The following is a 27,651-nucleotide window of genomic DNA, read 5'->3' as shown; positions in this document are numbered from 1 at the left end:
TTTGCTCTCAATTAACATGTGATGTCACTTTTCCCCAAGAGAAAGAGGTCATTAACTTAACAAGGCCCCCAGGCTGTAGAGGTATTTCTGGGTTGAACAGAAGGAAAAGAGCTTGACAAAACAGGCCTGCCCATATCTGCTCACACTGGCTCCCATGGCATTATAATGACCTCATGCAGGAAGTCTATGATTCCCTTGTTTCTTCCTGTCAACTCTCTACAACAATAGTCTGATTATGAAATCTTACAGTGAGCCTTCTTTTGGCCTGAACATGCAATTCAAATGATCATTTTTTCCAAATATTCTGTTCCAATATTGCAACATGACTACAATCTTAAAAATAAAGACATGAATAGAGAAAAAAAAAACCTTTAACAGGAAGGAATATGTAAGCACAATATGTTTTTCAGACCCCTTTCCTTTTCCCTGAGTTGGCGTTTTTATTTAAAACAAGAGCAAAGTTTACTAATCTATAATCTTTGTAAATGTCTGTCATCATGCACATTTTTGGCATCTCAAGTCACGCAACCTAGCCTTGACAGTACAGTGTGAGTTGGAAGTTTCTCAACTGTTTCTATCGTGGAAATGAAATGGTGAAAGGCGAGATATTTTGCAGAGCAGCCGTGGAGACAGATGGGTCTACACAACGCCATGTTTCTCCATGTGGTGACCTGCTCCGCTCTCTCAGCCTAAACCATTAGGGGCTTTTAAAAGTGTCTCCCTGGAAATCTCACTTCCACTTTCATAGCAATGTAAAACTATAATAATACATTTTCATCAGTAATAGCAGTCAACCAAATCACTGTAAAACAAGCTGTTCCCTTGGCACCAAAACCTCTGGCTATTTAAAGCCTATTCTTGAAAAAAGTTAAACACAGAAGGGCACTGCTCAGGAGCAAAAGGGTTGCTAAGCTTGTTAATGTTAACAACGTGCTACAGTGTTGCTTTCAACACATTCATAGCGTATATGTTTCCTTCAGCTGACACATCTAAAATGAAAATTTCGTGTTTGGAAACAACCAATCACTTAAAAGAGTTGATGAAAAGCCCGACAGCTGGACAGAAAGTCCCTCTCAGCCAAAACTTACTGAAAAATGTCCACGTGCGCCGGGGTGGACACGACAATGAGATAACACAACCAGTTGTGCTGCTTGGCTTAGTCTCTCTGAGCCATAGGCGTGAAGAGATGGAGCCAAACAATGATCTCATCCCTAAATAATTGCTTGTGGCGGCTTCCCCTCCCTCTCCTCCCTCAGCTGAACACAGCTCACACAGTTCTTGGGACAAAATAAGAACCAGTACATATTTTGTTCTCATTTGAGGGTCATGCGACACCCTGCTTCCTTTCTGATTTCATCTCAACAGCATGACTTGATGTTTTTGAGAAGAACTCCTTCCACCTTTTTTTCCTTCTTCCCTTCCAACATCAGGGGAGATTAGCGATTCTGATAAAACTGAGGTTGAATTTTGAAGTAATTTGAGAATATCCCCGTTTATAAATTCTGGATATTCTGAATAACTGTGTGTGCACGGCATATTTTACCTGTAATACTTCCTTGTTGAAGAGTGTGTTGCGCTGAGTGAAGCAGTCAGCCTGAGATGCAGCAGCTGCCAACACTTCATTCTGTGTGCGTAGGTAACTTTCTTTCCTCTGAGGCTCTTTCTTCTTCACTCCAGGTCCTAAGATCTGTGGAAATGCATCAGAGAAAGAAAGTGTTAAAAACACGACTCCTGCTTTGACTGCATCATTGTTCTTTAGATAATGCTTGCTTCTAATAAAGCTATACGACAAAGGAATGACATTCGGCTGCCAAGCTACACTCGAGGGATTTCTGTTTACCGTCTAAAGGCCTTATGAACGTGTGTCAGTCTGGTTCCAAGGTCACTCTAAACCAAAATATTTACTGTCAGCACTATTTAATGCTAAAATTAGGACTGGCACAACTTTACTAATGGACAGACATTCCTGCTGGTCTCACTTCAGGAAACATCTGGGCACAAACAAGGAAGCAGGACTGGATGGATCCTGGTCTGTCTGATGTTTTTCAGTTCTACATGTAAACACATTACCTCTAATGGACTTTGGCAGATAGTATTCCCGCTCCCCCTCCTCTGAAGGTGAGGGCACCGCCACATAAGATCGTAAAGATTTCTTTCAGTGTGAACAGCATAAAGGCAGAGAAAAACCCAATCAGCACTGATGTCACATTATAAAATATGATGTGATAGATTACTTTTTTTTGTGCTGTGCCAGTGTGTTTTTACAACCAGCCTGCATGAAGACCTATGCAAGCCTTCCTTTTGTTAACATCTTCCCTGACTTCATGTTTTCCAGTGAGCCCTGCCTCTTCCAGGTCTGCTGTAACTGAGCACTTCATCCGCAACACACACTTTATACCTCAACAAGGAACAGGCCAAATCCCAATTTGCAATATAAAAAACACACACTACAGTATAACCTTTCCCTTTTTAAGACATGCAATTTGTTTAGAAAACTACAGCAGGTTCTTCTGAGTATGATGGAGTCGATCATTTAAATGCAGACAAGTTGGTTTCATTCGTTGAATTTCACATTTCCGAACCTGATCATAATATATAACATAGTAACTGTTCAAACTTGACAAATACACTGAATGACTTCCCTTCCTCGCCTCTGTAAGATCAATCAACATACACTTAGAGAGACTACTCAACAGAAAATACTGTTTCTGAGTACAGTAGGGATAAAATAAAGCAGTGTAACAGAAGCACACAGTTAAAGAAAAACATCTTGGACTGTTTGTGGTTTGAAGCGAACTATTGACGTGTGTGTGTGTGTGTGTATATATATATATATTTACACTCTTTCACGCACACTCAGAGATAGATATATTTAAAAGCTACATATGCTTGATGACACAAACAATATGAATAAGCTTAATCTTACCTGGGCACATGTCCCTCCATTCACTTTCGGCCCGCTCGCGGACTGACACTTATTACTGATATCTTTACTGAGCAAAACCTAAAAAGAAAATATAAATATAAATCTTGAAAATAAAAGACTACCCCCCCCCAAAAAAAAAAGAAATAAAAGAAAAGATAAGTAAAGAAGGAAATAAAATAGAGATAAGGAAGTTCCAAGTCACAATAACGGTGTCCGGCTGGTGCACGTGCGCATGTTGCTCTAACAAGTCGGGGGTTAGTCTATATGTCTGTAAACGTCTAACTTCCTTTAAGAAGAGAAAAAATCGTTTAGAATTCATACAGTGTTAAGACGTATATATATATATATATATATATATATATATATATATATATATATATATATATATATATATATATATATATATATATATATATATACACGTGTGTGTGTGTGTGTGTGTGTGTGTGTGTTGGAAAATAATTTACATTTTTAGAAGTGACTTTTAACCGTAGCCTATAATTAAATGGGAAATAGTTTAATTTTGAAGTTATAATATATCTTGTACCTTAAACTGGGAGCTGGGTTTATTCTCACAGCTCACTCCCACAATCCTGGGCAGATGTGGATCAGACGTGCTGCTGATGTTGTTGTTGTTATTGTTGTTTTCAGATGAGGATGAGAGCTTTGCTGATCCTTCTGCCTTCTCGCACTGTGATATGTCTGTACTCCCAGAGATTGTGATCTTCTTAATGGACCTGGAGACTGCAGAGGGAGAGGCAACGTTCTGGTTCAGGTGGTCCTCCGCTGCCATGTGCTCTTGGTTGTGTTTCACCGGGGCTGCCTGCTTAACAATCGGTGAAACAAGACAGGGGCCATGCGCACAGACCTGAGATCTACCGAGGTAGAGCGAGTTCAGGTTGTGCTGTAAAACGCACTTATCCAGAGTCCCACTTGGTAAATAACTTTGCGTAAACTCCTGGCATTTTGGCACAGGGGGAACTGACAGTCTTGTCCCAATGGTGAAGGGCTGCACCTTCCTCATAATGCTTTCAGACATGACCAAAATCCCAGGAAGAAAACAAAACTAAAGTCCAAATAAAAGTTTGTTACATCCCGTTGAATAGTCTGCTCTCTTAATAGTTGTCCAGTCCGTTCCACAGGCAAGTGAATTGTTGAACAGAAAGTGAAGAGAGAGCTCAGTTCTCCACCTTCTTGTGCATGTTGAGAATGCACAGCACACAGCCCAGGATGGCTTCCTTTGACTCCTGGGATCGAATGCGGTCCCAGATGTAGCGCAATGCTGTGCCAAGGTGGGCAGCGCTCGTCGAGAGGCTTCTCCTGATGAACTGTACCAGTGAGCCTGCCAGTCTGCTACTGAGGAGCCTGATAACCAGGGACCGCAGCAAGATGAAAACTGCTGGCATGCTGCCTGACTGCGCTGAGTAAAGGACTTGGGGAAGAAAAAAAAAAAAGAAAGCTCAGAAAAAGGAGGGGGGAAAGGAGGAGGAGGGTTTGTTAGGAGAAGGGATGAAGTCACCACCTCCTTCTCTTTCTTTCTTTCTTTCTTTCTTTCTTTCTTTCTTTCTTTCTGTCAGGAGCGACAGAGCAGTGAGCGGGCTGTAAAGCCTGGCTGTCAAAGCTTCCTCTCTGAACCTGAACAGAAAAGCTGCACTGATAAGAGGCCGAGAGTAATGGAGTGAAAGGCAGAGACCTCTTCAATCACAGCTTATCCTCTATGAGGTAATATCCTCAGTTGAATTGCACACACACACACACACCCCAACTGCCTCTCCCTTACCTCAGCTTTGAGGTGCAGATGAACAGGTTCAGCCCGAAGGTGTTGGGCTCTATCCCAGCACAACAATTAAGAGACAAAAAGCTCGAAAATAAAATGTGAGGAGAGGATTCAGATTCAGAGGGTCATGGTAGCGGTGCCTGTCCAAGGAGTGAGTGTTATCTCAGATCTGAAGCTCCTCTCTCCCCGTCCGAGAGGAGCAGTTGTCACCCAGGTTACAGCTGAATGCAACAGATGAGCTTTGGTGCTCTGCTCCTTAAACCTCAGAGCTGCTGGCATGACAAGTGTTGAGTGAGCGTGGTGGTGTAGGGGTGGGTAAATAGCAGATGATGGTTCCTGCCACTCCTTCATGGTGGCTACGCTGAATAGAGCAAATGTTTGGCTGACTGATTGGAATGGCAGGGATGGTGTTTTCATGTCAGGGTAGGGGGTATTGTTGAGGAGGGCAGAAAGCAGAGGAAATATTCATCGGGAGCTAGGGGGGGGAGGGGGGGTCTGCTCCAACTGGTGAAAGTCTTTCCCAAAAAAGGGAACTCTCACTCTTCACTATGCTGCCCTCTGACTTGACCTCAGCACCTGGTGCAGAAGCTCTCGAGGGCCGCTTACACAAAACTCAGGCAGCATAATGAAACAGTTCATTGCCAGCAGCCCTGCCTTATTTTTCAGCACATTGCTTCTAAACGAGTGTCCACAAAAGACTGACCTAAGCAGTGAAATTACATAACATTTAGAAAGTGAAACATTCATACACATGCATTCATGCCTCTAGTGTTACTGTATGGTTTTAAGAAAACAAAGACAGCCAACAGTGGGACAACAGTGTCTCAGCAGGGCTCCATATGACAGACGTAGCCCGGAGTCGTCATAGTTAATGGTGCTTTTAAAAGAGCTCTGGTTTCATGATGAACTCATCTGAGGAAGAGTTTTAATGTGTTGCAGCTTGAAATCAGAGATAAATTCTGTGCAAGCTGCGTTCAGGAAGGCAGCATGGGTGGAGTTCAAGAGGTTTGGCTAACTTTAAAATGACATTTCCTCACATTGCTGGGTGAGTGGCTCTTAAAGCATGCAATTTATGTGTTCAGTGGGTACACACTGTGACTGCTACTGCTTTTTGCTCTCATGTTGATTGGGTTCTGTTGGATTTTGAGCTCATCTGGAGCTCATTGGTTTGAAAAAGTGCACTTTGCATTTTCAGCCCATGTTACAACTTATAGCAATTCTTCAACCAAAAAGATAAAAAAAAAAGTGTATAAATGAATTTAGTCACAGTTCTTTTAGAAATTACACAAAAAGTAGTATCGATGCGATGCAGAGTAATTAACCCACTAGGTCATTATACTGAAAAATCCCTCAGGTTCAAAGGAAATGTACCGACCAGCATCTTTGTGAGTCACTAACTGGCACATTGTATAAGCTTCCCTTGTATAAGCTGTCCAGGCAGGATGATAATATTAATTTGATAAAAATTTTAATAAGCTAGAGAGAGAGGGGGAAAAAACCCAAGAAATACAGTCACACAGATAAGTTGACAAACACTGTGAGGAATTAAGTCAAAAACACATTTAAAAGGAAGCGTGTGTATGAACAAGACAAATATGTATGTTGTCTGATCTTGTGCAAGTCTCTGTAACGACTGATGAGACCTAAATTATCTATGTATACACATATACACACACTGCTCAAAAAAATAAAGGGAACACTAAAGTAACACGTTGTAGATCTGAATGAATGAAATATTTTTTATTAATTACTTTGTTCTTTCCATCGTTGAATTTGCTGACAACAAAATCACACAAAAATTTCAATGAAAATCAAATGTTTCAACCCATGGAGGTCTGGATTTGGAGTTATACTCAAAATGAAAGTGGAAAAACACACTACAGGCTGATCCAACTTTGACGTAATGTCCTTTAAACAAGTCAAAATGAGGCTCAGTGGTGTGTGTGGCCTCCGCGTGCCTCTATGACCTCCCTACAACACCTGGGCATGCTCCTGATGAGGCGGCGGATGTTCTCCTGAGGGATCTCAGACCTGGACTAAAGCATCCGCCAACTCCTGGACTGTCTGTGGTGCAACTTGGCGTTGATGGATGGAGCGAGACATGATGTCCCAGATGTGCTCAATTGGATTCAGGTCTGGGGAACGGGCGGGCCAGTCCATAACATCATCGTGTTGCAGGAACTGCTTACACACTCCAGCCACATGAGGTCTAGCATTGTCTTGCATTAGGAGGAACCCAGGGCCAACCGCACCACCATAAGGTCCCACAAGGGGTCTGAGGATCTCATCTCGGTACCTAATGGTCAGGCTACCTCTGGCGAATACATGGAGGGCTGTGCGGCCCTCCAAAGAAATGCCCCCCCACACCATTACTGACCCACTGCCAAACCCGTCTGGAGGATGTTGCAGGCAGCAGAACGTTCTCCACGGCGTCTCCAGACTTTCACATCTGTCACATGTGCTCAGTGTGAACCTGCTTTCATCTGTGAAGAGCACAGGGCGCCAGTGACTAATTTGCCAATCTTGGTGTTCTCTGGCAAATGCCAAACGTCCTGCACGGTGTTGGCTGTAAGCACAACCCCCACCTGTGAACATCGCGCCCTCATACCACCCTCATGGAGTCTGTTTCTGACTGTTTGAGCAGACACATGCACATTTGTGGCCTGCTGGAGCTCATTTTGCAGGACTCTGGCAGTGCTCCTCCTGTTCCTCCTTGCACAAAGAAGGAGGTAGCAGTCCTGCTGCTGGGTTGTTGCCCTCCCACGGCCTCCTCCACGTCTCCTGATGTACTGGCCTGTCTCCTGGTAGCGCCTCCATGCTTTCGACACTACACTGACAGACACAGCAAACCTTCTTGCCACAGCTCGCATTGATGTGCCATCCTGGATGAGCTGCACTACCTGAGCCACTTGTGTGGGTTGTAGACTCCGTCTCATGCTACCACTAGAGTGAAAGCACCGCCAGCATTTAAAAGTGACCAAAACATCAGCCAGAAAACATCAGAACTGAGAAGTGGTCTGTGGTCACCACCTGCAGAACCACACCTTTATTGGGTGTATCTTGCCAGTTGCCTGTAATTTCCACCTGTTGTCTATTCCATTTGCACAACAGCGTGTGAAACTGATTGTCAATCAGTATTGCTTCCCAAGTGGACAGTGTGGTTGACTTGAAGCTACATTGTGTTGTTTGGGTATTCCCTTTATTTGTTTTTTTGAGCAGTGTGTATGTATGTATGTATATGTATGGAAAAGCCTGTGTTTGCTTAAACACAAGGATAGTGGGAGAAATTGTTTTCACTGGTCTTAAAACCTGATGACATCCACTTCCTGAGGTAAAGCACTTAATTGGCATTGAGTGTAATTAACATGTTTTAGACTCAGTAAAACATGCTGCAACCATAAGTGAATAGGCAGTAAACACAGGTATTAATCATCTTGGCTTAGCATCAATAGCATCATAATACCTCGGTGAACACATTGCCCTCAATATGCTGTACTGTGGTTAGAGGAGCAAATATTGGCACAGCTTACATCTTTTTTACATGAACACACATTTATGGACTATATTATTTCACATGGAGGCTTAGAAAAAGTCAGGAATGACTTAAGAACAAAATTGAATTAAAATGATTAAATTCTTTATATCTATTTGTTTGGTTGAAGTGTTTAGTACTCTACAGACTACAACTTAAAAGTTGTACCTCTTCCCTCCAAAGTATAGTTGTGTCACAATGGCAACATGCAGAGATGTGATTACACTGTATCCCATGGCTGTACTTATGATAATCTCAATCATATGAGATATTCAGGCTAGTTTAGTATTTTAGAATGAATTGCCAACATTAGTCAACACAACGTGACAGAGGATGACTTTAAAGGGTGTATTTATGTTCCCTTTATGTACGTAAATAGGTATGTCCATTTCCAATTTGTCAAACATCACTGCCCACCATGCATCCATTTTATTGGTATGGTTGTTTGGTAATATATCCACCAGAGGACAGTGCAGAGTTCATAGTTCACTCTGCAGCTCTGAGGTCACTTTCAGATAATAGTAAACACAGTGTTGGTGGACGAGAGCAATGTACAGTCTCATAAAGAGACATAAAAAGAGGCAACTCAGAAGATGGTGTGAATATTAAGTATTCTGACTTTTTCTTTTAATTCAGTTCAGTTCAGTTCAATGGCGGGGGTTGCCATCTGCCTTGACTGGTTGGGGTGGAGAGGACAAAAAAGACAGATCAACACGCACCACAACTTTTATACAAAGTGATAAACAGAAAAAGGAAAATGATGTTAATTATGACAATACTGTCATATATTTATACATGGAGAAAAAGAAGCAGAGAAATGGAAAGGAAGTGCTCAGTGCACTTCCTTTTTAAAGTTTAGAAACTTTAAATCTTTGGAAGCTCAAGTCCAATTAACAAACAGATGGGTGCAGAACCTGCACATCTTTAAACTGGAAAATAACAACAACACGGTGATTAGCGCACTGGTACATGAAGGTAAACTAGAGAGGAGCTAGCTGTAGCCGGCTTCAATTGGCAGTAGCAGATGTTGTTTCTAATGTTGATGTTTTGATCTTAACCCCTATAAAGGTGAAACCTTTAACCCCACTTACAGCAACAGCATCAGCTATGCAAGGAAGCAGTGCAGTGGATCATTTAAAATTTTTTTTTAAACTGTAACATATACAAATTGAGGGAGACTGACAAAACTTACAAAAATCCGAATGTTTAAAAATTTTAGGTGTAGAAATTTTGCTCAAAAGTATATTATTATTATTGTTCGGTCTGATATTTGGTGATCTTCTCTCTTCCTCCAAGCAGGAAAGCAGCAAAAAGTTACTCTAGGTCTCTTTTCCCCTTCTCTATTATACGTAGCGAATGAGCACCTGATAATACACCAACACACAACCATTTGGTGGTCTAAATTGGAACCAAAATAAACACTTGAACTGATCACATTAGGATTATGGCTGTGCCAAATGCCACTAGAAGTTAACATAGATGCCAACATGTTGGAGATGACCCATGATGCACAGTCGATGAAGTGAAATTCCCATTTCCTACTGGCCCATTTTTCAGATAGGAAGTGAAATTTTGGAGACCATGTAAATCCTGCCAATGCAAACCAGACAGACATTATTTCACCATTTCTTAAAAACATATCTCATATCGCAATCATTTTACCCCAAATTTTAATACTTTATTGTTAGGTGTTTAATTAAAGGTTTTCACTTAGAAAATAAACATCTATAATGGGTGGAAATCTGTTTGTTCGGAGAAACTGTTTGATTAGATTTGAACCAGGTGTCCCACCTCTGCCTACCCGGTCAGATTAGGCTACTTTAACACCTTCCTTATGTTGTTTACCCTGGAAGTCCTCTCTTTCTCCCCACAGCTCTTGTTCACATCTTGTTTGCGACGTTTAAAAGGTGCTGCCCACATCCTTTACAGATAACTTTAGCCTTAGTCCTAGCTAACTGCATCGTATGTATGCCACTTCTTTTTTGTGTGTGTGTGTGTGCACCTCTCAGGCTGGACACTAAAGACAAGGTGGTTCTAGCCTGACAGCTGAGATCGTTGCCTCCCCAAGATGATAATAAAAACCTGATGCTTTCTTACCACAAACCCCAGCTAGTGATTGCCCTTTTTAGATACCCTCCATTTTCTTACAGCCAGTAAACAGGACTTAGAAGACTTATTCAAGGGGTGATGTCACTGAAGTTGCCCGCATGAAAGGATAGTGATAGCTGCGGTGGAGGAGAGAATATGCATGGGAGCATAAAGGGGGGGGTCTGTACTTTTCCACTTGGTGTATGTCATCACAAAGGCATGATCGGCCTCTTGGTCAAGTTTCAGTACAGATAAGATTGAGTTTTTGCTCTGGATCACAATCAGCAAAAAGAAAACAAATGTGGTTTTGAGAATAGTCAATATGACAGGAATAAAAAATAAAAGAAAATAGACTTTTCCGTGTCATGTGAGGTCTGCTCAGCCAACACTGGATTAAACATTCTGCGAATAAAAACCTTCAGTTTAACACACATAATTACCTCATAAAATCTCACACAACAAGATGTAGCATGACATTTGTCAAAACTGGAAAGTGATGCAAGCACGTTTAAACTCGTCTTCTTTTTCGTTTTAGTACACTTGAAGAAATACACACAACTGCCACAACTGTCACTGCTTCATCTGAGCGATAATGAAGCAGACATTTTAATCAGCAAAGAGGCACAGAACAAGGAAAATTAGCCTACATACATACTAATGTCCATCAGCTAATCTGAATAGGCTTTAATGTATTTACTCTTAGCTCATTTTGTTGGAAGCACATCTTGACAATGGCCTAGCTTGTCTCATCTGGGTAGCCTTTGGGCTTTTTTACATCAGCCATTAGATGAAAGTAAAATGATTTGTGCCTGAAAAGAATGATACAACACCTGTGGTTTATGGTCAAAGGGCAATATAAACACATAACAAAAAACGCACATCGGCCTTGACTACACCGTGTCCAAATGGGTTTTGCCATACCCTGATCTATTGGAACCTGTAATTTATAACATAGTTTCATTCAAATCCTCTTAAAATCCTCAAATCTGCAGCAATGAGAGCTGTCAGCTAAATTTCCAACCGCTTTAGTCATCTATTTAATACAGAGATGATTGTGACATCCAGTTGCGAAGCTTACCTGAGGCTATATTTGACCTAATGAGACTGCATGCTTGTCATCTGACGCTTGCTCACACCTGTGGCATATCATCCTGGGAGTCCTGTTTCCCACATTTCTTTCTGAGCATGGCCCTTCTTATCACCACCAACAAAGAGCCCATGTAAGTTTTAGCTTTGTATGACATCACACGCAATAAAATGCCATTTTCATTCGGCGGCACTCGTTGTTTTGTGTCAGCGCCAAGTTTGTCTCACAAAATAAGGACCATGAAACTTGACCATGCGCCATGATGTGGATTTTCTTTTCTCTTTTGCCTCGATTAAACTGCAATTTCTTTACTTACATGACTAATGCAGTGATCTGTGGCCACTGTTTGTAGCATTCCTCCATAAACTTTGTTCTATTAATTCACAGCCTTTGGCAGCAGGGTTGTATAATGAGTAAAAACAGTGTCTAGAACATTCATTTGTAAGTATGTCAAACTGTAAAGGTAGGACTGAGTCCTAGCATTGAAACAAGAGGGCTTTTGTCTCTACTCGGACCTCTTAAATGGGCTTCTTGCCCTACTGTAACAATTGGCCTTGACATTAGAAAAATACATCAGGCAGTGGAGTTGGCAAACAGTGATTCTGGAGACATTATGATAGCGTGAGATTGTACAAAACCAAAAGACAGATAAATCTAAGTCTGTGTTTCGATTTGTCAACTCAGTGAACAGATTGGAGAAGAAATTTGCAGGTGAACAAATGGATCCAAAGTTAGTTTGTGTTTCTACTTATGAAAGAGAAGCCTACTGATGACAGATTGGCATCCATGAGATCATTTGTTGTTGGTACATGTATAGGTCACTGAGAATGAACACATTTTTCATATCTTGGCTGAACTCTAAAGGATTTTCAATTCAACGACTATATCAACTTTTAAGCCATGCTCTCAGGAAGGCTGCACGAGTATGTCTGTCCACCAGCCGCCCCCACCCAACCCCCCAACCCATCAGGTCAAAAATGTAATCTATTTAATCCTTTGGTCTGAATCCAAATAGCTGTCAAATGAATGACTTTTTCATCAACTTTGTATATGCTTTTTTTTCCAAATCATGCATGTTAGAAAGCTGGCTTCAGCATTTCAGCCCACAGATGCAAACATGACTGAATCAAACAGACTAAACAGATCCCTATAGAGAGATTTTCTTTCTTTTATCCTTCGCCATTCTGCCGTATCAAATCAAATCAAATCAAACTTTATTTGTATAGCACTTTTTGTGCTTCAAAACAAATCAAAGTGCTTTACATAATAAAACAACTTGCATCAAAATAGATAAAACACACACACACATACACCATAGTCCCCTTTATGAGTGTATGTGTGTGTGTGTGTGTGTGTGTGTGTGTGTGTGTGTGTGTGTGTGTGTGTGTGTGAGAAGTACAACAAGCAATGCACTGCATTATTCAAACTGTAACTATACTTTCTCTCAGTGCAACTCCAGTTCACCCTCAGGTGGCAGTCATGCGTGAATGGTGGGGTGAGGTCACTTCATTATATGACATCATAAATTCACATGGCGACTGTGCTGCAGCAGCAGGAAGTCATTTTCCCATATCAAAGACCAAATAACTGAAAAAATATGAACCTTATTTTTATTCTCTTAAAAAGTATCAATCACCTCTAGAAGCTTAACATTTGACCTGTGATGTCATTGTGGCAGCAAGTTGGAGGACTTTGTGTCTATAACTGGAAATTGTGTTTACCTTGCTATGTGATTTGATAATAACATGCAGAAACTCTAATCATGTGCTGCATTCGTATGTGCTCTTGACATCTGAAAAGGCAAGGATTACCAAGAATAATATAATATTCATCCATCCATCAACTTTCTAAACCGCGTAGTCCAATCAAGGGTTGTGTGGAAGCTGGAGTCTATCCCAGCAATCATTGGGCGAGAGGCAGGGTACACTGGACAGGTCGCCAGTATGTATGTGTGATTTGTTACAGTGCATGCTTGTTTTAGATTGTATTGTTGTGTATTTTAAATTGTGTGCTGCCACCAATCCCTTCTGAGGCCCATCCATCCCTCAGCTAATTGATGAGCAGGAAGAGCGGTGTGCACCTGGACATTATTTAAGTGGAGCCACAGCTGTGGCAGCGAGGACGGCAGAGAAGAACGGCAGAGGAACAGAGCCGGACGCGCAGCTCACTCGCCAGGAGCGGAGGCAGGATCGGGAAACCTGAAGCGAAGCAGTTCTGAGGTCTTTGGCCTGACTACTCAGCCCAGGTCCGCCGGAAACCTTACGTGGCCCGGGAAAAGCGCGGGCTGGTAGTGCGGCTGCGCGCCGAGGGAGAGAGACGACGAAGCCACTTAAATGCCGTGTTGCACAGTAGAGGATATACATATATATATATATATATATATATATATATATATATATATATATATATATATATATATATATATATATATGTATATATATGTATGTATATATATATATGTATGTATCATTGACGAGGATATGGTCCATCAGCTGGGACTTCAGCGGGTTCCTTTGTCCCGTCCGGTTCCTGCCAGAGCATTAGATGGCCATGTTTTGGGTACTGTCACACATCAGACCTCTCCTGTTCGTCTACTGATATCTGGAAATCATCAGGAAACCATCCAGTTTCACATCCTGAGTTCTGCCTGCCTACCACTCATCCTTGGGCATCCATGGCTTCGTCTCCACAACCCACACATCGACTGGACTACTGGGGCCATCTTGGAGTGGAGTCCTTCTTGTCTCCAAAGATGCCTCCAGCAAGCCTCATCCCCACTTCACTCCTCCAATTCCTGTTCTCAGGTTGACCTCACCAGAGTGCCTCCTGAATATCATGACTTCCGCCAGGTCTTCAGTAAGGCAAGGGCCATGTCTCTGCCTCCCCATCGCCCCTATGACTGTGCCATAGATCTCCTTCCTGGAACATCGCCACCCAAAGGACGCCTGTACTCCCAGTCAGAACCTGAACAAAGGGCCATGGAGACTTATATCAACGACTCCCTGGCTGCTGGTATCATTCGTCCCTCTTCTTCTCCTGCTGGTGCAGGGTTTTTCTTTGTTGAAAAGACAAGACTCTAATGCCATGTATTGATTATCATGGATTGAATGATATTACAATAAAAAACAGATATCAGCTGCCTCTCATGTCCACTGCATTTGAGCTTCTCCAGGGGGCCACCATTTTTTTCAAAACTCGACCTGCGTAATGCCTACCACCTTGTCCGAATCCGGGAGGGGGACGAGTGGAAGACGGCCTTCAATACCCCAACAGGATATTATGAGTATCTTGTAATGCCATTTGGGCTCACAAATGCTCCTGCTGTCTTCCAAGCACTTGTGAATGACGTTCTCAGGGACATGCTTAATCGTTATGTTTTTGTTTACCTAGACGACATTCTCATCTTCTTTCGATCCAAGGAGCAACATGTCCATCATGTTCAGTCAGTCCGTCAGCGCCTTCTGGAGAATGCCCTGTTTGTCAAGGCTGAGAAATGTGAGTTCCATGTCTCTTCAGTGTCTTTTCTGGGACATATAATCACACAGGGGAAGGTCAAGATGGATCCAGAAAAGGTCTCTGCTGTCTCGGCCTGGCCTGTTCCAGAAAATCGTAAACAGCTCCAGCGTTTCCTGGGATTTGCCAACTTTTACCGGCGCTTTATCCGCAACTACAGCTCTGTTGCTGCTCCTCTTACCACTCTAACCTCCTCTAAAGTGCCTTTTCAGTGGTCACAGTCAGCTGCCTCTGCTTTCCAGTCTCTCAAGGAGCGGTATACCTCTTCTCATATCCTCTAGATGCCTGACCCAGGGCAGCAGTTTGTGGTTGAAGTTGACGTCTCCGATGTCGGCGTGGGGGCCGTCTTGTCCCAACGCTCTGTTACTGATCACAAGTTCCATCCTTGTGCCTTCTTTTCTCGATGCTAGTCCTCTGCCGAGAGGAATTATGACATCGGCAACAGGGAACTGTTAGACGTTAAGATGGCACTAGAGGAGTGGCGTCATTGGTTGGAGGGTTCTAAGGAGCCTTTCATTGTCCGGACTGATCACAAGAATTTAGAATACATTCGCTCAGCTAAAAGACTGAACTCTTCGCAGGCTCGCTGGTCCCTGTTCTTCACCTGTTTTAACTTCTCCCTCTCTTATCGTCCAGGGTCCCAGAACATAAAGCCAGATGCCCTGTCTCGCCAGTTCCAAAAGACAGATGAGTCAGTTGCTGGCCAGACTGCTATTCTCCCTGTATCTTGCCTGGTGGCATCTCTAACCTGGGACATAGAGGAGAGTGTTAAGGCTGCCACCGATGGTCACCCTGGTCCCAGCTTCTGTCCTACTAACTGTATGTTTGTTCCCCCAGCCTTAAGATCAGATGTGCTGCTATGGGCCCACTCATCCAAACTCTCCTGTCACCCAGGGGTCTTTCACACACGACAAGCCCTCCAACTGTTTTGGTGGCCTACTTTGCAGCAGGACGTCCAGGAATTTGTCAAGGCCTGTCCCACCTGCAACCAACACAAGACCTCCGCCAATCCCCAGCTGGACTGCTTAAGCCTCTTCCGGTACCTCACCGTCCATGGTCGCACATATCGTTGGACTTTGTCACGGGTCTGCCTCCCAACGGCCACACCGTAGTCCTGACTGTCGTGGACCATTTCAGTAAGATGGCCCATTTTGTGCCTCTGCCTAAACTCCCTTCTGCCAAAGAGACTGCACGGCTGGTTCTGCATCACGTTTTCCGCCTTCATGGCCTTCCAGTTGATGTTGTTTCAGACAGAGGGCCCCAGTTTTCCTCTGTGTTTTGGAAGGAGTTCTGTAGTCTCTTGGGTGCCACTGCCAGTCTGTCCTCAGGATTCCATCCCCCAGTTATTATGGGTGGAATATGCTCACAATTCCCTCGTCAGTTCTGCCACTGGTCTCTCTCCGTTTCAGTGTGCTTATGGCTTCCAATCTCCTTTGTTCCAGGTTCAGGAAATGGAGGTGTCCTGTCCATCAGTCCAAGCTTTCATCCGCCGCTGTCACCGGACATGGCTCCGAGCTCGTTCAGCTCTCCTTCAGTCTCAGTCTGTGGTCCGCCACTGCCAACCATTGTCGGAGACCTGCACCATCCTACCAAGTAGGTCAGCGAGTGTGGCTATCCACTCAGGACTTACCTCTCCAGGTGGAGTCGAGGAAGTTGCCTTTCCCCATTCAGAAGGTGATCAATCCAGTGGCCATCCGCCTGAAGCTTCCCCGTTCCATGAGAGTTCACCCCATCTTCCATGTCTCTGGGATTAAACCAGTTCACCATAGTCCTTTGGTCCCTCCGACTCCTCCGTCCCCCCCTCCTGTTATGGTAGGTGGCGGGCCAGTGTATGTGGTGCGTCGTCTACTGCGCTCTTGTTGGCGGGGGAGGGGTCTCCAGTATCTGGTTGACTGGGAGGGTTATGGTCCTGAGGAGAGGTCCTGGGTTCCTGCTCACCACGTCATGGCACCTGATCTTGTGGCCGATTTTCATCGACAGCATCCTGATCAACCGGCTGCTGCCCCTGTCCGTCGCAGGTCCCTCGTTACCCCTTCTGTCCGGGATGGTGCGGCTGGTTCCTTGGGGACATGATGTCCTATTGGTCGGTCCCTCCCCCGTTTCCCCCTCCTCCCACCCAGTTTTGCTGCAGTTTGGGATGTCAGGGGCCATCCCTTGAGGGGGGGGGGGGGGGGGAGGATTCTGTCACAATCAGCCTTGCTTCCTCCAGCATTGCTGATTGCCACAAACCTAATCAGTTTACTGCTCTCACCTGCCTCTGCCACCTGTTCACAATCCCCATCAGTTCAGCCTGCTTCCACCATTCACTCACTGCCAGATTGTCATTGCTCTTATGCCTGACCTTCCCTGCCTGTTACCGACCTGATCCGTCCCCGACTTCCGCTTCCTGCCTTGCCCTTGGAGCCTGCTCCCCAGTGGTTACTGGGTTTCTGTCCTGGAGGACCCCCAAACGTGAGTTGTGGATCTTCAGTCATCTTGTTGTGCTAGGTGTCTACTCTGTCGGCCCGGAGGAAGGTTGCTCTGCTCTGCTCATTGGGAACCAGAGTTCAACTCCAGCACCGAACCTCACCGAGTGGCTAAAATAAAAACTGTTAACCTGCCCATATCTGTTGTGCTGCTTTAGGGTCCTTTCTCCGATCATTTCACATGCCCCTAAATATGCCGAACTTCAAGATTAAATTACTTTTAAATGGGCGAGTTAGAAAAAAATTCCCCCCCCCCCACAGTTGTCATGAAGGTAAACCTGACCTATAAACTGAAAATGGATTTTTGAACCAGGCTATAAACATGTTTATTTCTGCCATGAAGTTGGCCTTTTTAATATGGGAGTCTATGGCGATTTTCTCTGTTTTGGAGCGAGCTCCTAGTGGATGAAGGATGCGTCTTTTGTTATGTGTTGATATTACCCTTTGACCATAAACCACAGATTGGGGATGGATCACGACGGCTTTCCTCTGCTGCTTACCCATGATCACTATGTCCGGTTGGTTGTCCACTACCATTCTATCTGCCTGGATCTGGAAGTCCCAGAGGATCTTAGCCCTCTCATTCTCCACCACCTTGGGAGTTTTTCATTTGGACTTGGGGATCTCCAGTCCATATTCTGCACAGATGTTCCTGTACGCTATGCCAGCTACTTGGTTTTTGTATTCTTATACTCCATGTATTCTTTGCTGCCAGTATCTTGCACCCTGCTGTGAGGTGCTGGATTGTTTCAGGGGCTCCTTTGCATAGTCTATTTATATATATATATGTGTGTGTGTGTGTGTGTGTGTGTGTGTGTGTGTGTGTGTGTGTGTGTGTGTATTGAATATGTATTCTATATACATATCAAAATTCCGTTAAATTATTTTAGTGAGCAGGAGTTAAATGTGGCCAACAAAGTAAAATATTTAGGTTGTATTATCAGAAATGATTTATGTGATGATGATGTTTACCGGCAGTGCTGTAAACTGTATGCACAAGGAAATATTCTGGCTTGCAAGTTTTGTGAAGCCTTTAGAATATTCTTGTCACATCCAAGATGGACGAGTGCAAGCCTCATGGTCGTTTTGAATAACGTTTCTACTATTCATGCTGTGTTGATGAATTTCATGTAGAAATTTGTGTTGATGAAGCGACTCAAAAAATGTACTTGTAATGGTTATGACTGAATTACATGACACAAGGTATTTCTCCTTTTTTCATAAGCACTGGAAAGAATGTCTGTAGGTGCATTTTTATAATTATGCATATATATGTTTGTCTAGGGGCTGCACGGTGGTGCAGTGGTTAGCACTGTGGCCTCACAGCAAGAAGGTTGCTGGTTCAATCCCTTGGTCAGTGGCCTTTCTGTGTGGAGTTTGCATGTTCTCCCCATGTATGCGTGGGTTCTCTCCAGGTACTCTGGCTTCCTCCCACCATCCAAAGACATGCATGATAGGTTAATTGGTCACTCTAAATTGCCCCTAGGAGTGAGTGTGAGCATGAGTGTGGTTGTTCATCTCTCTGTGTGTGGCCCTGCAATGGACTGGCAAGCTGTCCGGGGTGTGCCCTGCCTGTCACCCAAGGCCGGCTGGGATGGGCTCCGGCTTCCCCGCAACCCTGAATGGAATAAGCAGTTCAGAAAATGAATGAATGAATGAATGTTTGTCTATGTATGTGCATGTTTTTTTTCCTTTTTAATTGCTAATATATATTACCAGCAAAAGTCCAAACTTTTGACTTGTATATATACGTTCTCATGTTACAACTGATGGATTTACTTCTGATGGATTTGTTCTATAAGTATGACGTACACCAAATCTAAAAAACAAAGAAATGGTAGAGGGAAAAAAAAAATCATCTGAGTGCTTCAGCCAAATGGAAAAATGAAGGCAACCCAAAGTACATCATGAGTCATTTTGAACACAGCTATTGTGTTGCAGATTAGCTTTAATGTTTTGTTGAGGTAATACTTCTCTGTCATTTTCTAATTGGAGGTAAATACAAAAATACCAATAAATACACAAACAACATGGAAAAACTTTTACAGATGTTCTCTGACTTACTGAAAACCAGTTAGTCCAGTGTTTATGCTATCTGCCAAATAAGAGATCATTATACTTCAACTCAAAGAGTCTGGATTTGATGCAGGAGAGGCAAATGTGATCTCCCGCCTGGTCTGACAAACTAGGTGGCCTTTAGGCCTTCACATAACAAGCTGGACCTACCTGAAAGTTCTTCATTATTGTTTGCCTCGCTCATGTCACCTCCTGTTAGTGGAATGAATGAGCTCATTGCTGACACAAGTCTGAGCCATGCATGGCATATTGATGCTAAAATCAGCTGGCACACTTACAAAGACACAATGTGGTAAGATTCCACAAGTAAAGTAGACTGACAGCTTTATTCGTAGATTTCTTTATTTTACTCTTTATTTATGAGGTAATTCACTTTTTAATTGCCATTACCAATTGTTTGATCCATCCATGGGGAAAGTGTTTTGTGGTTTCATACTTGACAAGATTTAGATATAGATAATGATTGATCTTGCTCCAGAGGTGCTAATTACAAAGCAGATATGGTTTCTGGCTATTGGCCTTTACAAAGTGTTATTCACCACAGAATAACCAGATCTGTTGTGTCTTAGCATAGATTGAGGCATTTCAAAGCATATTAATTCCTCAATGTCAAAGGCTAGCTGTTACTACACAAAGAATGTACTGATCTTTGACTATGTGTTTTGGTTTTTGCTAGATTTCGATTGACTGTTCCTTATCTTTTGGTCTTATTTCCTATTTAGTAGGTTTATAAATTTGTGTATCCTGTTCTGTCCACTTCTTTTTCCCCTTTGCTATTCCTGGGCTGTGTCAAAATGTCCACACTAGTCCCTAACCCCTCATTTACTACATAGGGCTAAACTATATCGAACACTAGCACTCACTTTGTTGTCTATTTGAACACAAAGCTGACTACTTTCTCCTTGTCACAGATCATGTGACCACCAGCTACCAGCAAATCCAGCAAATATGTATGTATATATATATATATATATATATATATATATATATATATATATATATATATATATATTTATATATATATATATATATATATATATATATGTGTGTATATATGTGTGTATATATATATATATATATATGTGTGGGTGTGTGTGTGTGTGTATTACTATTGATACTCACTACTTTTCAAGATGCGTTGTGGGTGATTTTGAGTGCAAAACAGTTTTATCTCTGGACATTTGGAAACCCCTAGAAAATGGTTGAACCACTATGTAGGGAACTATGTAGGCAGTAGTGTGGACATTTGGACACACCTCAACATCATTGTTACATCATTGTCATATCAGTCCATGTTGTCATTGTTTCTGTTTTCTTGCTATGGATAATCAGTTGTTTCTGACTTCATTTTCTTTATTTAAAGACCACAGATATTACTCATTGGCTTAATACCCTTTATTACTGATCTGCAGTGGGTTCTAATTCATTGCATCTTCACCTTGAAGAGAGGAAGAAAGTAAATGAAATAATGAAATAGGCAGGGGGGCTAGGGGGAGTGTGTGCGCGATAACAGCTGGGTCTTGTGACTAAATGCCTGCACGATGCCACATCTAAGGAAACCAGACGGTGCTGCCTTGTCTGTTGGCTGATAACAATTGGGTTTAAAACAGGTGCCTTGCTGTCTTTAAAACAACTGTCACAAATGTATGAAAGAAGGGAGGGGTAGGATGGAATGGGGCTCTCTTAGATACTAAAATAGAAAGTCAACCACACAATTAAAAAGGTCCAGCTGAAAACATTTCTTGCTGCCAGTTGTTGCAGTCAGTCTGAATTACTCAGTGGAATGGGAATTATTATATTACATTTTACATCACGATCATAAATGTGGATAGATAGATAGGATAGATGGTACATGCATCAGAAAGAAAAAACAAATTTTAGAGGTGCTTTGGCTGTAGCTCAGGAGGAAGAGCAGTTGTCCTTCAACTGGTAAGTTGGGGGATCGATTCCAGGCTTCCCCTGAAATGCCAAAGTGCCCTAGGGCAAGACACTGAACCCCAAACTGCCCCCCGATGTGCCTATCGGGGGGTATGAGTGTGTTGAGTGAGTGTGTGTGTGAATGGGTGAATGTGACAAGTAGTGTAAAGCACTTTGAGTGGTCTGTATGACTAGAAAAGCACTATAGAAGTACAAGTCCATTTACCATTTCATTCCAGGCATGCTGGCGACCCATTATATTACATATCACATAATCATATTACAACTTGCATATTTTCTTTGTTTCTTTGTTTCAATTTAAGAAGACGTGTAGAGGTGAAGATAAAAGTTGTGATAAGTCTTTTGACCAACTTTTTCCAGTCTTGAGTGCAACCAATTTCTACATGTCTTATGACCAAAGTGGAAATGATAATTCTCCATTAAATGCTTCATCTGTTCAGGATTTAAAGCTTTGTCCAATATCCTGTATCTTTGCATTCCCCCATGACTTTTCTTTTAAAGTACAGCTTGTTTGTTAATGGATAATTGGAAACACAGCTTATCCAATAAAAACTCTTACAAAGTTCTACGCGATTCAAATGAACCAAGTGAGAAAGTTACCCTAAGCACATACCAATCCTCTTCTTTAGAAACTCACAGAGAAGAGCTCTGTTCATTTAATAACCCTCAAATTAAAGGAAAACGTATGATTCAGTCATCTGGCCGCAGAGTTAGATCATGCTCTATGACATCATTCTGGACAGCTTGATGCTGCTGACATAATCCAGCCATGGCGGAAGTTAGATCTGTATGTCAAACATCCGTGGAATATCTCCATACCTCAGGTGTTGGTGTATAGACACATGTATTTGGAATTGAATGTGGTATGTTGAGATTAAAGTAAATTTGAGGCAATGTCTCAACACTGCCTTCTCCTCTAAAGGGAATGTTTGTGAAGGCCCACACAACTAAAGCACCTGGTGGAAACTGTGAAAGAACCTCAGAGAGAACGTTCGGTGGTGTGATGAAGACATTAGACAAGCAGGCAGAAATATGCCACAAAGCGGGGAAAAACCAAGCCCTTACTGAGCAGTTGTCTCCTCTTGTTGACATCAAACAGACATTATTTCCTTTCTTCTTATCAGTGAGCTTCTTTTGCATGAAGTTGTTTTTATTGTTCAAAATAACAGGACACTTTGGAGTTTTACGCACCATGGTAAAGAAAAAGGTTAACCAAATGAGCCATTTTAAGTAAAGGCTGTGTTTTCCTCTACCGCAAAACATTGCAAAGCTTTTCCATTACTGGGCCTGCCCAAGAATACCGAACAACAGTTGGTGTAAGCAGTTGTTGTTGACTTAGAGAAGTATGCTGCAGTTGGGCAACTCCTGTTCTCTGTGTCAAAAGCAGGCACCACATGTGTCGGCTATAAAGCTAGCAAAATGCATCACTAAGCAAATGTGTCAAATAGTGGTTCAGCAGGGCAGATGGGTGACGCAATCTGTGCAAATGCTGACAGGTGGTGTGGCAGGCTTGACTTTTGAAGCAAAAGTCACTGAGTGTCAGTACAAGAGGCAACGAAGACATTCACCTTGAGGGTCGTACTCTGAAACTCAAGTTTTGCAGATCTGATCTCACGTATACTGTACCTCTGTAGTGTGAGGCAGCACAAAAGCATCAGCTTATCAAAGATGGGTATTACTAAATTAACCCTCTGCTGCTTAAATTATTAAAAACAAAAAACAACAATAACAACTAGAACAAAACAAAACAGTGGCACCTGTTTTTCATGTACAGTATTTTACATCTACAGACATGCACAGTGATGCTTTTCTTTTTTTTCATATTTTCTTTACTTTTATTCAATTTTTTAATCTATTCAATGAAAATATTTACTACATAATATTTTAAAATATTATATTATGTAATTATACTATAGAAATAATGTTTGGCCTATTTCTCACTGAGTTTAACTAGCTTATAACAATGTTATAAAATATTCATTCATTGTTCACTAAATGTTCACTAATGCCCAACAAAGTGGCTAATTAGTAAATATTCTACTGTCATATTAGAAAACGGCTTTATTAAAGTGTCCACTCTGCATCATGTGGTTAAAAATAATCAAAGTGTAATTATAATAAGAAATGAAGAGTCCTAATCATTTTCTTTTTTTTTTTGGTGCAAATTGGCAGATTATCTATTCTTTAAAATTACAGGTTATTTACATAAAAAGAATCTACAAATGGTATGCATATCTTTATGAAATATTCCTATATCACACCCCAAGTGATGCAATCAGATGGTTTTAAGGCACAAGTTTAAAAACTAAATAATTACCACAAATACCATCCTGTGCTGCAGACATGTGATCATCCAGAAATTCTAGGGGATGTTGTCAGATGTTATCATCTGGCTTCCAGATGATAACATAATCTAACTACGACTGAATGATATAAAAAAAAAAGAAAAAACCACAAGACAAAACTTGTGTTTTTCAGAGGACAGATCATCTTATTAGGACTTAATTGCAGATTTTTTATGTCATACCAGAGCTCATCAAAATACTTCATGTGATTTAGAAAAATTCTATTGCATCTATTGAAGCAATAAACCACAGAGTTTTAAGATACTTAAACATTTTAAGCAATCTGAGTTTAATCCAGGTAATTTCTAAAATATCTTCCATTCTGTCATTCATTAGGTGTCTTTTTAATTACTTATTAGAGCATCAAGCAGCAGCAGCTATCGTCAGCTGTCGTTTGGGCAGTTAGAGGCACAATCTCACCATTGTGCATGACGTGCAGCTGGCATGGCGTCGGAATGCTGACACACAATGAATCAATCACAACCCCTCCTTAACGTACCAGACTTGGGCAGTGATACTGGCAGATCCAGAACAGCTGTAATATGAGGCCTCAATGCCATAATCCTTTTACAAGGCTCTACTTTCCCCTCAGCCTGACCATTTGGAACTGCACTGATCACATTAAACCCACCTCGGTAATTCAATGCGTTTAGGTCGCTTAATAAAGTTGCGTATTTACAGTCTAGACGTGTGAAACAGCCTGTTTAAGGGGTTCTAGTGAAATTTACTGGTGCAGGTTCAGGCTTCACAAGTCACAAAATGGCAAGACTCCCCCAGAGTTGTTAACATTTAGCCATTGGCTCCATCAGTTGGCCTTCACTAACAGAGGGATTAGGTCAGCCATAACCACATGAACCTCAGATGAAGACTGCATTATTCCTCAACCTCGGAAGTCTTCCCAAGAGCACATTCTTAATTATTGACAGCATCTACCACGGTTTGCTGTGTTTTGCAACATGAAGGAGTTTTCTCAATATTAAAACCAAACATATTCAGTCACAATTTTTAGACTATAAGCTGAGGTTTTTTGCCTTTTTTAATGATTAAATGTCATACACAAGCCTTTCAATGGCCTGTGTTTCAGTCGGTGAAACTTCACAGCAGTACCAGGATTTCCAAGGATGCGGCTTACTAACTGTCTGTTTCCTCAGGGTTTATGAATGTCTGCCGTGAAAGCAGCAGGGTATTAGATTATTACATTCAATGCTCAAGTGCTCTTCAAGCAGACCATAAGTCTCGTTTGGTCATGTTATCTGGATACTGACACTACTGTATAGATTATATTCTTAGACAGAATTCAGGGAAGAATCTGTGTGTATTAGCTCTCTGAAAGGCCCCTCACCAAAGCACTCCCACAGTGCCATCTGCTGCTGCAGCAATGTTATTGTGCCTGTGACGTCAAGGACCACTAAATTTGATGGGGTTGGGTTTTCATCTTGTTTTGCCATCTTAACTCCTTAAATTAAGCAAATTAAACTTTCAACCATCGTACTGATGTTGTCCTCGATATGTTTGTGGATTAGAAACTGTTTCAATTGTTTTTCCTTTGAAATTTGTTTCATTCGAGGGATCTGCTTAAAGATAACTGTGTTTTATCACCTTTTTTGTTAAATGATGGGTTTTCATGCTGTCCATTCTTGCTGATTACAGGATTTCCACTGCTCAACAGCCCATGTCTGTTGCTGCGTGATTCTCCTCTTCATGATTCTCCACACATTTTTTGATAGGAAACATCTGGACACTTAGATCAGGATTGTACTGTTATAGATCTCTTAAAGATGTTGCCTGGATAGTAGCAGGGGTTTTTTACAGAATTCTCATACATACACCAACACAGCAATGGTCTTTGTGTTAAGAACACTAATGTACCCCCCTTCTATCCCAGATGCTAGCCTTTGCACCTTCTACTGTTAACAGATAATTGGATAGTCTATTTCACCTTTGGCATGTGGAACCCAAGGCATGTTTTTTACAAAACAGCTGAAATGTGAACTCATCTAACCACAAAACATTTCTGTCTAAATATATATCCTTCTAAGAGGAATTTATGCCCAGAAACCTCTGTGATTTCTGTGCAACACTTATGTATATTTTTCTGTATATTAAAGTTACAGGTTACATTTCCAGATGCATCAGTGAGCCATAATGATTATATTTTTCAAAGGTAATCCTGGCCAAACTAGCTACATTGATCACACTGCCATGATAGTTTCTCATGCAGTGCCAACTAAAGACTCAGAAGGTACATGCATCCAACAATGGTTTCTGTCCTTGGTCTCTACTCAGAGAAATTTCCCCAGAATCCTGTAATCGTTTCATGACATTTGGTGCAATAGATTCTGAAAGCGGAAATTACAGTTTGTGTTGATTATTATGCTCTGCAGATATTGAAAGACCACACCCTTGCATGGAAAGACTAAGCCTTCAGTGGATGGTCCTTTTACCCAGTCTCACATATTATCAATTATTCCACAGAATCTAACAGAACACTGATACTTATGTAGTCTGTAAACTTTTCTGTGTTTTTTGCCTTTTTCCCAAATTTGACAATATTGCTGACATAAAATTTGAAACTAGTTTATGCTTTACCAAAACAATGAAGTCAGAAAGCAAAGACACCCGGAATCTATGTCTGTTATATAAAGGTTAAAATGTACAAGTCACCTATATAAATGCTCATTAAGTGCTAATAAAATGTTAAATCTTTTCTGCAAATTATATGTTTGCATTTTTTTCCCTCCACTTTCTTCATTACTTCCTCCAAGGAAGTTATGTTTTTGTCTGTGTTGTCTGTCTTTCAGTCTGCTTGTTAGCAACTTTTTAAAAAATAATTAATTTTTGTGATTTTTTTCTGAGAATGGGTCTTGGTCTATCTTAAATTCTGTAAAAATTTTAGGAGTGATTTGGAAGGAACTGTGGACAGGAATTTTAAAAGAATTCTTTAAAATGGGTAGAAATTAGCTGATTGGAAGAAGTCTGTGCTCTCCGAATGCCACATTTGTAATCTTTTACTGATTTATTATTCCAGATGTTTTATCCAGCTCTGACCCCTGAACTTGCAAAGGGACTTGCCTCTTCTGTCGAGCTCTGACATTTAGCCATATACAAGCATGCCGTGCCCATGGGAGATTATGTCTGACATCGATCAGAAAGAAAGATAAAAACAGATTATCCCAAAGGAACTGAAGGGCTTTTCAATGAATGTTAACCTAACAAGAAATTAACTGCAAAGAGAAGTGTGAAAATGTTAATTTTATTTATTTATTTTTTTTATTTGGTTTTAGCATAATTGTAATAAAAAGAGAGGGAATCTGACAAACCTTTTTTCTACTACCTAAAGAGGGAGAAACCAGAAATTCTGGTTTAAAGTCCATCTTTATAGAAGAGAATTTCTTTCAGAACTGGATCTTTTAGTTGTCTCAGTCCTTTCTTTGTTGAACTAGCAAAACAAAGCAAACATTAACTCCAACATCATACAAGAAAACAATAAAATTATTATTTTATAACAACATTACCAGCTTCTAGTATACTATGTTGCAATAGTCTTATATTTAGTACAAAGATCTCCACAACAGCCCTGGAGGACCAGATGTTTAGCTTCTACAACACACCTGTCTCAAATGAATGGGTCATCGCGTAAAACTTGAGTTTATGGATTTAATCAGAATAAAGCAAGTTGATCAAGGAAATATTAAAAAATTGCAGGCCCTTGAGCCTCAGAGTTTGAAATCAGATTCACGATTAAATGTGATCTATCTAGGCTGCAGTTTAAAAAAAATAAATAAATAAATAAAATGTATATATATATATATATATATATATATATATATATATATATATATATATATATATATATATATATATATATATATATATATATATATATATATATATATATATATAT

General features: G+C 41.4%; 1 protein-coding gene across 5 annotated transcripts in view; it reads right to left on the bottom strand.

Annotated features, from left to right (window-relative positions):
• mymx (myomixer) overlaps positions 1–4,073 on the bottom strand; it is a 28,119-nt gene extending 24,046 nt beyond the window's left edge. For all 5 annotated transcript variants that reach the window (XM_079248414.1, XM_079248418.1, XM_079248417.1 and 2 more), the window contains exons 1-3: positions 3,474–4,073; positions 2,927–3,004; positions 1,544–1,687 (exon numbers count right to left, since the gene is read on the bottom strand). In XM_079248414.1, the coding sequence (XP_079104540.1) occupies positions 1,544–1,687; positions 2,927–3,004; positions 3,474–3,965 (714 nt within the window). In that variant the 5' untranslated portion in view covers positions 3,966–4,073. The remainder of the gene's footprint in view (positions 1–1,543; positions 1,688–2,926; positions 3,005–3,473) is intronic.
• Between the last annotated feature and the right edge of the window lie 23,578 nt (positions 4,074–27,651).

Source organism: Telmatherina bonti, assembly GCF_933228915.1.
Source record: "Telmatherina bonti genome assembly, chromosome: 11".
Classification (NCBI taxonomy): Eukaryota; Metazoa; Chordata; class Actinopteri; order Atheriniformes; family Telmatherinidae; genus Telmatherina; species Telmatherina bonti.
This window is presented reverse-complemented; position numbering and strand designations above follow the sequence as displayed.